Consider the following 10,897-nt stretch of genomic DNA (forward strand, 5'->3'; position numbering starts at 1 on the left):
AGTATCACTCGTAATTCCAATTTTTACTAAAAATAGGAATATGCCAGCAGCTTTTTCTGCATCTTGCCTGAGGTTTGTTGTTCACGTTTGCTCTGCAGTGTTGGATGCAGCCCATCATCGCCACTGGCCAGGAGTTCTGAAGGTGGTATCTGGGTGCCACATATCCCTGTTCCAGATGCCACTGCCAGAAGATGGGATGCAGTTTGGAGGATCCATGAGCCTGCATGGGAACCATATGACCCTGGCTTGTTTTCATGGACCTAATTTCCGCTCAAAATCGTGGGCCTTATTTCACCTGGAAGAACCCAATATTGCATTTTGGACAGAAGCTCAGAAAGTTTTGGAAGATGGTAATTTAAACTGTTTACTCATTCCTCTAAATTTCTTTAAATGAGTTTTTAATGATGTATTATTACATGAGAATAAATCAAAAATTTATAATCTTTGTCTGAATCAAGAATATTTACCAAAAATATACAATTTATCTGAAAATAATCTGTTCCCTCCACACCTTTACCACAATTTTGCCTTATGTGTGGAATAAAGTACATTTTCAAGTGTACTGGGTATGTCCCTGATAACGAGCCTACCGAGTGGATACGCTGGCTTTTTAATTGTTTGTGTAGTCTTTCCTAGCTGTATGATGAATTTTGGTGATCTTATTGCTTATAATTAGTCTTGATATTGTGAAGTTGTATTGTTTGTAGATACTGAGGATTTGATTTCTCTGTTGTTTTCAGGCTTTATACCAGCATTTATACCACTGGCACACGAATTATTCATATTAAATACCTGTAGGAGAATGAGAAAAAATTCCACTACCCTCACTAAGCTGCTTTTACTTTTTTTTTTCCTCTCCCATACCACACTGCCCACACCTCCAATGCAGGCACCAGTGAGCACTCCACGTACATTGTTCAAACCCTGGACTTTCACTTGGGCCATAACACCATGGTGACCAAGCCCTGTGGGGCCCTGGAGAGCCCCATGGCCACCATCACCAAGATAACGCGGCGGCGCCACGAAAATCCCCCCCACGGAGTTGCCAGTGTCAAGGAGTGGTTCAATTATGTGACAGCCACGAGGAACGAAGGTTAGAGTCAGCTTCCCTCAGTCTGGGGATTGATCTGCTTGCACAGGGAGCTGTTGGAAAGCTGCTGCATCTCAAGTGTATAAACAACGAATTTGATGGACCTTTTCTAGACACGCTTTTGGGAGCAGAATAAAAATCTTCTCAATAATCATACAGCAGCAGTTTTACTAGTGACTTTTCTTAACTTTTTTGCCTTGTCATGATTTAACATCTCCCATTGTTCCTGTAGAGTTGAACCTGCTGCGGAATGTTGATGCCAACAATCCAGAGAGCAGCACAACAGTGAAAAGCTCGAGCTTGTTAAGTGGCTTCAGGGGTGGCTCCAGTTACAACCATGAAACTGAAACCATCTTTGCATTGCCAAGGATGCAGCTGGATTTTAAATCTATTCATGTTCAAGAGCCGCAAGAGCCTTCATTACAAGGTGCAGTAAAACATAATTTGGTTTTTCTTGGTGAAAAAGTATTTCTTGCAAATTAGGAGTTAAAGACAAAGGTAGTGGGCTGATAAGAGGACTTAATTAGAACTGCTGCAGATCTACAATAAAAAATAACATTTTGTAGTAAAATGTAGAGGGAATTCTTTTAAGAGAGCGAAGATCTAGTGCAGAGACGGGTTGCTGTAGAAAACAACTAAGAAATTAATATGAACATTTCAGCTACACTGGCTGTTTTCATAGGCTTGGTTTCCTTATATTTATTAAAATGTTAACTGCAGTCCTTCCTCTCAAAAATTGCTGATTCAATGAAAATATTATTTCAAATGATTTGCCTTCCAATTCTATGTACTTTTAGACTTACTGTATGTACTTTTAAGTGTACTGATGCTATTTTTATCTGGCTGTAGATACAAGTGTTAAACCAAAGGTGGAATGCAGTGTGGTAACTGAATTTACAGACCACATCTGTGTGACCATGGATGCTGAACTGATCATGTTTCTGCATGACTTGGTGTCTGCTTATCTAAAAGAAAAAGAAAAAGGTGAGTTGTTGTTCAGGAAGTAACACTTGTCTAGAGCAAATACTCTTAAGTCTCCTTTTTTTACTTGTAGTTTTGTTATTTTTAGTTAAATACCATCTTTCTTTTCATAAGATGGTATAGGCAGATGAAAACTTTCAGAAAGCTTTATTCTTGCTATTGCGATCCTTTCATCTGTGGGGTCCTTTTAAGACATGCATTTTTCTGATTTCAGAATTGTGTACTTTTCTGCCTTTTTAATGCTCAGTTGCAGCATTCAAATTTGGCATGGTCATTCTGAAGCAATATGTGGCCTTCTGCAGAAAATCTGGAAACATGAGGTGGTTCTCTTCTTGTTGAGACTTGTGCTTTTGTTTTATTTAAACTGTGTACAAAAAGAATCCAAGTGAGCTGCTCATGGCTGACTGGTGTTTTTCCTCTCTCCCCCTTGCAGCAATTTTTCCTCCTCGCATTCTGGCTGCTCGTCCAGGGCAGAAGAATTCTGTTGGTGTCCTTGAGGACAGCTCCACTGATAAAGAGGCAGAGGAAAGCATTACCTACACTACAGTTGACTGGAGGGAGTTTATGTGCAATACTTGGCATTTGGAACCCACACTCAGGTAACAAGCAGCTTTAGTAGCTGCAGTCTCTTTGGCTGTGCATTAACTTCTGGGTTAGATTTTATGCACATTAAAGGCATGGTTGGAGGCGCTTCTGAATTAGGATACAGTGAATTTTAAACTCATCAATTTCAGGTTTTTCACCTCTTCCTTTGAGAGGATGTTCCATTGATCATCTTGAGCTTATGTGTCTAAATCAAGTTTGAAACAATGCCTGTTAGATTTAAGATTTGGCCATGAGTAACACTGGGGAAAATCGATTTTTTTTTTTGTATATACAAATGCCTGTTTGCTATATTTATGTATTTGAGACTGAGTCTATTTATTGCTTTTCTAGATTAATATCCTGGACTGGGAGAAAAATTGATCCTGTTGGTGTTGACTACATCCTCCAAAAGCTGGGCTTTCACCATGCAAGGACTACTATCCCTAAGTGGCTGCAGCGTGGTGTTATGGATCCTTTGGACAAAGTTTTGTCAGTCCTTATAAAGAAACTTGGTACTGCACTACAAGATGAAAAGGAGAAGAAAGGAAAAGACAAAGAAGAATATTAAAAGTACAATGTGACAACCCTAACTCCATTTGATTTTATCAAAGTGTTTTATTATATTTTAAGAACTTAAATATGGTTTAAAGAGAAACCTAACAGCTTTTTGCTACTCTATTTAAAACTTACATTGTGAGTAACTGTTTACTGTGGTACTTGATACCATTCTGTATTTGAAGTTATTGCATGATAATGATGATGACCAATGTATATTCTGTGAAGGAATAGCTGGAACACTGTAAATCTGCTCCTCAGCGTCCATTTTATGATGTGCAATATGATCCTGCATCTTTACAATACTTGCAGATTAACTGTGAATTTTCTTAAAATTTTACTTGCCATAACACAAACCTCTCGTTGATGTGACCAGTAATTGATTTGTCAATGTAGACTGGTGTAAATTATATATATATATAACTTATGAAACTGTGATTGCCTTAGTGCTAAAAATCATGAAGTTTATTACACTTGTAATAAAATTTAACTACTGTACAGGACCTTTTTTTTTTTTTTTTTGCATCGATCAAGGAAGCTGAACAACGAGAAGAGTGTTTTAAGTGTAACTCTGCAGACTGTGATTGAAGTGAGGTCAAGCCCAGAAGCCGGGAGCTCGGCAAGCAGCCGAAAGGCGGGAAGCGCCGCCCCCACCCAGCAGGGCGGACGCGGCGCTTTCGCCGGGATCGGGGAAGCGGCTGCTCCCGCTCCCTCACGGCTCTGGCGGCTTCGGGTGCCGCCCTTGCCCGGCGGGAGCGGCCCGGGAAGGTGAAACAAGCGGCTGGGAAGCGCTACTGAAGCCGAGTCGGCAGCACAGGGGGCAAAGCTTAGTAGCGCCCTCGCTCCCTCAGCTGCAGCTGCGGCCTCGCGCCTCGGCCGCGCCCCTCACAAAGGGCGGGAAGGGCCGAGAGGGGCCGGCCCCGGCTCTGAGGGACCGGCGGGCTGAGGGGGGGAACGCTGCTCGGCTCTCGGAGGCCATCGCCTCAGGGCAGCCGCCACTTCCTCGCCTCCTCCAGCTTCGTGAGCCCTTAGGGGCGCTCCGCCTGTCCGCGGGTGTGAGCGCTGAGGAATCTTCCACAGCAGGACCAGGGCAGCAGGTGCAGGTACCAAACCCTTTAACTGCGGCGCCGGCTTGGCCTGGAAGCTTGAGAGGGATCAGCTTTGCTGCTTTAGTTCGCCTCACTCTCTCAGGAGAGTTGTTCTGAGGTGTGTCCTTCGAGGGGCAGGGCCGTCTTAGGGGTGAGGGGAGGTGGTGCAACAAAAGGAGAACTGGCCGCCGTGTGGGGAAGGACACCGGGTCTGGGTTCTACCCCAGCTCTGGGCGAGTTGTTCTTGGTGTTCCTATGAAATAGCTTGACCAGGAGAACTGCTGGGTTGTTTGCAGGTTGTTTTTGCTGCTGGCAGCATTAGTGAGTTAAGTTTCCTTAGGTCGGTCGGAAATGGCGAGCAGCACTGGCTGCTTTGAGGGTGCGGCAATGTTCGCCTTCGACCCCGCACCTGAGAAGATTTTGCTCCCCGAGGTTCTCAGACAGCCAATTTCAAAGGATCTCTCCGAGCCTGTGATTGCAAGGCTGAATCCTCCATCTTGTATGATGTGCAGTGAACCAGGGGTGATGAAAAATCCAGGTATAGTTTGCAGTTTATACACCGGGATTGGCTGTTAATGCTGTTGAAAGTAACTTTGCTTTTTCTTATCGCTGTGTTTTCTTACATGACTACTTTGTCATCTCCTTAAACTTGTCCCTCCTCTTCTAAAGCCTTTTTGTGCTGGAAGTTTTTTAGGCATTTGTTGTGGGGTGGCCTGTGTAGTCTGCAGCATTACCTGTTTATAAAGTTCAAGTTAACTGTAGAGTAACAAAATATAGAATATGTTCTGCTGCATGAATTTTATAAATAACATTGTGAAAGGGTTTAACTGCAGTTTGAGATGTCCCAGGGTGTGTGTTGAATTGCTTTGAGTAGTTGTGTTGCAGTAAAGGCACTGTTAAGACTATTAAAAGTGAGGATTTCTTGTTGGCTGGGAAGTGGTTGTGCTTGAAGCTGATTGTTGCATCCATCCAGTGGTTGCTGAAACTTGTGTCGTGTCTCAGAACAAGGAGTCCTGCTGCTGCCCAGCTTTGTGTGGAAGAAACACAGGCTCCACTGTTTGCTATCTGCTATCAGCAACTTGGATTTGATTGTTCATTTGCAGGAGAGGGGAGGGGGATATATGATGTTTTGTTTGTTGTTTGCAGATTTTCAGAGAATGTGTTCAGTTCTCTTAATTTTGTTTAAGGACATTTTCTTTCTGAAGGAGCTGACACCACCACATTTTCAGCCTTTCCCTCGCAGAATGACCTGGATTTGATTGAAAGATACAAACAGGGAGTAATAAACTCAGTGTCTGCCTTGCATCTGTTTGCCAAAACACACCACCTGCAGCTTGAATTGAAAGAAACCAGCGTGGCAGGTAAACACTTATGCTGCCAAATAAAGTGGTGTTTGGGTGTCCTTGAGGGTATCTGAGTTGATTGGGTGGTGCTGACACAGCTGAACCTTGTTACTGTTGATGGCGCTGCCCCCGCATGTGTTGGGTTTTGGCTGCGCTGTCCTTGCCTCCACAGCTGTGTGTCCTTATCAGGTGCTACAGAAATCGATCGGGTCAATTTGCTTTAATTATGGCTGTTAGCAGAACTTTGTGAAGAGTGCATGAAGTGAAAGGTGCCAGAATTTTTGGGGAGGTTATGGGTGAGGGTTTTACTTTGCCAAAATTGTCTTTTTGTCTTGTATTTCTCCTAGGAATTAATATAAGGACATAAAGCTGTGGGTGAAGTGCCTTAAAATAGTTTCACTGCTTTGTTCTCTTTTTTGTTCTCCTTTTAAGGTGACGTCATAAGGCCTTACTTTGCCTTTTGTGCTGTGATAAATGGTGTTTGCTACAAGACTGGGCTGGGAAAGAACAAGAAGGAATCTAAATTAAATGCAGCTAAACTGGCTCTTGCTGAGCTACTCAACCTGGAGAATACAGGGGCAAAGTCCTTTGAAGATTCAGGTAAATATTGTAGCAACACCTAATTAGAACTTGAAATGCTTGGCTTAACAGCAGCCTATGCCAAACATCTATGGTTTTATCAGATGCTGCAGTATTGGCCTCTGCCAGGTTTTTTGAATCCTTGGGGCAAATCTGTAGTTTGATTCTGAAACTGGTTTTTATTTTTGTCATTTGTGTATTCAGAGTTGCATCAGCTGATGCCAGGAACACTGAAGGAATTAATTCGTTGCTGTTGCACTTGATTTGCTACTCACTAGGTGCAGCAACAAGAAGTACATCTCAAGTGGGTTTGGATTTTTATGATTAAAAGGCTTCCCCACTGAGATACTGCTTTCAACAGAGTTCACTTGCCATAATATTTTATCTTATCTTGAGTTTTGCTGTCTGAATCATTCTAAGCTTACAGGGACGTAAAAGTCAGAAGAGCAGGTTCATAGAGAATTAGAAAGTTTGACTTGCTGCAAATAATGTGAGGTTCATGTTTAGAAATTAGGCATGTCCATCCCACTTCAAAATGTTCTTAAATTCTTAGCTTTTTCCTGTGTTCCTGCTGAGCCTCGACCTCCAGGAAACTCTGCTTGTGTTTCAAGAACTGGTAAGGAATGGTCTTGCTTTTCCTCTGTTGATTCAAATTGCTCAGCAAATAGTTTCTTTTTAAAAATTATTCATCTTTTAATACACTTAGTGCTTCTCTATGTTGTTAGTATTGTTTTAAACATATTTGAAGGCTGTAAGAACTCATATTACTAGATCAATTCTACAGTAGGACACACCTTCAGTAAATTGCTTGAATTTGTGTCACCAGTAGTGATAGAAATAGCAGCAATATTCTCTGTCCTTACTTGAGCTAGTGTGCAGTAGGTGATCCAGCTTGGGCTGTATCTGTTGTTACTGTAATGGATGATAAAAACATCAAGTATTTGGGTGTTCTTGAGCTTTTTTTAATCCTGGGGATCTTAAGAATCCCAAAAATATGTGTGGTTGTGCTTATACCATGTGTTCAGGGATACATTTGGCAAGTTGCTCATGTCTGTTATTTCTGGTACCTGTAAATTTGTGTCTTGATGGATTCTGTTGTTCCATTTAGGAGGAGAACATATCTATCAAAAGCTCTCACAAACGCTGGAGGAAGTGTTCAACCGCCTGACTAGCCAACACCCTGAGTACCAAAGCTGCGGCAGCTCCCTGGCTGCTTTCATCATTGAGAAGGGCAAGTCTGGGTTGATTGGGAGCTTTGGGGAGGGGGAACACTGAGAGCTTGGGAGCAGCTTGGTGGGCAGCCAGCCCTGGTGAACCCCCCACCCTGTGTGCTTTTAGGTGGGCAGCACGAGGTGGTGGCTCTGGGGACAGGGGAATGCAACTACAGCCGGCGCGTGGAGTCCTGTGGGAGGCTCCTGCACGACAGCCATGCCATCGTCACTGCCAGGCGTTCCCTGCTCAGGTGGGAATGTCCCTGCCAATCCTTCCCTTGCCGCCCCTTCGTGCCAGTGTCACTGCTGCACTTGAATTCTATACTTATGGAAACAAATAATAAATAATAATGCAAACGCGTATCCAGATTATATATAATAATTTATTAAAGTATTCAATGTAAAATACATCATTTCCTTTTATTTTAGATACTTGTACAGGCACCTTTTGCTGTTCTATAACAAAAATCCAGCCAAGGCAGAGAGATCCATATTTTGCACAGCACCAGGCTCGAAGCTGCTTACCTTAAAGCAGAACATAACTCTGTCTCTCTACATGAACCAGCTTCCAAAAGGAACTGCTCAGTTAAAATCAGAGGTGTAAGTACCGTGGCATTTCCTGAGATAATAGTGGAAGGTGAATTTTTATTTTGTTTTGGGAACATTAATGTACAGGGTAGTCATGATATATATGCAGTACAGCTCAATATGGTGATACAGAAAATTTCTTTGTGGGTTATATTAGTTCTTGGTTTTGTTTATTACAGACAATGAGCTGTTAACCCCTTTCCCAAGATAGTATTAAAATACTATGAAATCATTAATTTAACCATTGAGCAAGTGGATGTAATGACCTAATGCCATCAAATGCACTACAAGATTGGAGTACAAAAAGCCTTGAATTGAAACCAAAGGCTCTGCTTTGATGTCTTACCTCTTTGTAACTATGGGAAAAAACTGTTTTGCTTCAGAACAACCACTGGTTTGTCTCCCTTAGTGTTGTATCTACTTACTTAAATATTTTGAATCACAGTGTGAGTTATGTTTTTAAGGAGATTTTAAGAACCTTACAGCTGTTTTTTTGCAAGTAACTGTTACAGTGTGAGTAGACAAAAAGTGACAGCTTGTTTGCAGCTGTTTGATTTTTTTTAATGTGTGCATTAAAATTAGACTGGTGGCTAAGATTAGATTGAGTGGCTATTTCCTATTTAAATACTGATTTCAGTGTTCAGGCACTTGAGCAATTCAGTCTGGTGTTTTTAAGAATTACAGACATTGAAGATAACACAAGGCCTAGATGTAGTGGTGATTTTTTTGTCAAAAGCAGCCTTAGCTAGTGCTTCCTGCAATCTCTGATCAGAGTGCTTGCTCACTGAAATCCGTTCTCCTGTCCTGCCACAGGCATCTCGGTCCCCAGTCCATCTCTGCTTACGAAGCCAGCGAAGAGCTGAGTCTGCACGTTGCCCTGGAAGGCAGGATTTACCTGGCTGTCTGCTGTCCCCCCAAGACTGTCAGAGTGAGCAGCATGTCAGCTGGGGACAAACTCACCAAGTGGGAGGTGGTTGGTCTTCAGGGAGCCTTGCTGAGCCACTTCATCGAACCGGTGTACATCAGCAACATTCTCGTGGGTATGTTCAGTGCCAGCTCCAGGTGGGGGGTTTGTGAGTTTCTGCATTCCAGTTTGATTGCATTTTATAAAGCATGAACTAAACCAGAGGTACTTGGAAGAATTAAGAATTGTTCTTTGAGATGCAGTGAACCAAAGTGTATTTGTTTAGTAGGCAGTCAGAAATGCTGTTGAATGTGAGGTAATGTGGGCAAACTCCTCAACATATTTTCTAGTCTGGAAGGTTGAAATTAGAGTAGGGAATGTAAAGAGCTGGTGAAAAACAGTGGTTCAAAAAAGAAAACATTTTCCATTAAAAATCATGGTGCCTCTGGAGAAGAAAATGGGAAATCATTTTTGTTCTGTGAATTGAATATTGGAACTGATCTTTACAAACATGAATTTTATGGGAAAAATGACTATAATAGATTAAGAATGCAGAAATATCTGCACTTTTAACTATTTAATTTGATGTACTTGCATGTGGCTGATCTTGTCCTGTTCACTAGGAAATGGAAGTTGTAAGGATACAAAAGGACTGGACATAACCATAAAGCAGCGTCTTGATGATGAACTCATTTCGAAGCTTCCTGTGCACTACCTGGTCAACAGATCTCACATTTACTTGGTGAAAGCTGCGCTGCCAATCCAAACAGATTTGAACCAGTGGTCTCTTAGTTTGAATTGGACATTGTCAGATGCATCCTTGGAGGTTGTGGATGGATTAAGTGGGAAAACCACTGAAAGGTCAGTATTTATCTTCATTTTAATGGATATAATGGGTTTGTGCTGGCTTATTGTAGTATTCAGTTTTCTAAGTTATGAGAGAAATTCTCTCCTGTGTTGAAAGCTAATCCTGTGATTAGGTGAAGTTTTAGAGATCTTGTAAGCTCACAGTGAGATTCCAAGACATCGAACAAAACAGCTCTCTCAGTGGAGATTGCCTGTAGTAGTGAAAATGTTTTATCTTTCACAATGCATAAAACTAATTGGGATTCCAGTTGAGATGGATTCCAGCACGATGGCATTCACCAAGTGTTAGTGGGGAGGGGAAAACCCCTGTAAGGCTCAGAGCATCTCCTGCAGTGAGTTTGTTCCCGAGTTCCATGGCTGTTTCCCCGCTCTGCCCGCAGCTCCCCGTTCCGCAGCGGCACCTGCCTGGCCAGCCGCCTGTGCAAGGCCGCCATGTTCAGCCGCTTCAGGATGCTCGCCAGGGAAGCAGGACGGGCTGACCTGCTCCAGTTTCCAACGTACCATGAGGCAAAGGTGAGCTGACGTGGGGAGAGGGGTCATTCTTGCAGTGTTTGTGCTTGTGATTATTGCATGTTGGTGGCAGAGAACTCTGATCCCTCTGAGTAATTCTTGAGCTTTGCTTTTTCTACAGATCTCTGTAACTGTAATTCTTGAGATTTTACAAGGTGTATCTTTTTTTCTTCTTTTAGATTAAATCTCAGTTGTACCAAGAAGCTAAAAGCTTGCTGCAAAGCTACCTAGAGCAGCACAGTTACGGATCGTGGATTGTGAAGTCTCCACATATTGAACAGTTCAGTGATTGATGGAGGTGGATTAAATGTCAAGTTGGTTTGAATGATCTGTTTCAGTAAATAGAGTTCTGAGTAGTAAAATGTTCAACTTTCAAGTTGGTAGTTACAGGAAGAAAACAATTCCAGAACTGCTTCTTGTCAGTTTAAATGCAGTTATTAAACTACCTGTAGTAGTTCAGTCTTTTCCCAAAATTGATGTTTTCTCACAGGTGGGAGTATCCAACAGCTTTGTAAAACTTTGTTCTGCTTTGCCCCTCGGTGCCGCCTCATTTCACTGACCCTGACTCCTACAAATCCCCACCCTGTGGAATTAAC

The 10,897-nt window shown here is 42.4% G+C and overlaps 2 protein-coding genes across 10 annotated transcripts in view; both read left to right on the forward strand.

The window, feature by feature from the left end:
• Nucleotides 1-3,709, forward strand: part of BLTP1 (bridge-like lipid transfer protein family member 1) — an 87,405-nt gene extending 83,696 nt beyond the window's left edge. For all 9 annotated transcript variants that reach the window (XM_058023795.1, XM_058023786.1, XM_058023788.1 and 6 more), the window contains 6 exons: nucleotides 99-350; nucleotides 890-1,093; nucleotides 1,323-1,517; nucleotides 1,940-2,074; nucleotides 2,505-2,670; nucleotides 3,008-3,709. In XM_058023795.1, coding sequence (XP_057879778.1) covers nucleotides 99-350; nucleotides 890-1,093; nucleotides 1,323-1,517; nucleotides 1,940-2,074; nucleotides 2,505-2,670; nucleotides 3,008-3,224 — 1,169 coding nt within the window. In that variant the 3' untranslated portion in view covers nucleotides 3,225-3,709. The remainder of the gene's footprint in view (nucleotides 1-98; nucleotides 351-889; nucleotides 1,094-1,322; nucleotides 1,518-1,939; nucleotides 2,075-2,504; nucleotides 2,671-3,007) is intronic.
• Nucleotides 3,710-4,650: 941 nt separating this feature from the next.
• On the forward strand, nucleotides 4,651-10,594 carry ADAD1 (adenosine deaminase domain containing 1). Its single transcript, XM_058024721.1, has 11 exons — nucleotides 4,651-4,837; nucleotides 5,487-5,660; nucleotides 6,075-6,242; nucleotides 6,775-6,837; nucleotides 7,330-7,452; nucleotides 7,560-7,683; nucleotides 7,862-8,032; nucleotides 8,834-9,060; nucleotides 9,548-9,785; nucleotides 10,172-10,304; nucleotides 10,481-10,594. The coding sequence occupies exons 1-11, from the start codon at nucleotides 4,651-4,653 to the stop codon at nucleotides 10,592-10,594; spliced, it is 1,722 nt and encodes a 573-aa protein (XP_057880704.1).
• Nucleotides 10,595-10,897: the final 303 nt, after the last annotated feature.

The sequence above is a fragment of the Melospiza georgiana genome, chromosome 5 (genome assembly GCF_028018845.1).
Source record: "Melospiza georgiana isolate bMelGeo1 chromosome 5, bMelGeo1.pri, whole genome shotgun sequence".
Taxonomy (NCBI): domain Eukaryota; kingdom Metazoa; phylum Chordata; class Aves; order Passeriformes; family Passerellidae; genus Melospiza; species Melospiza georgiana.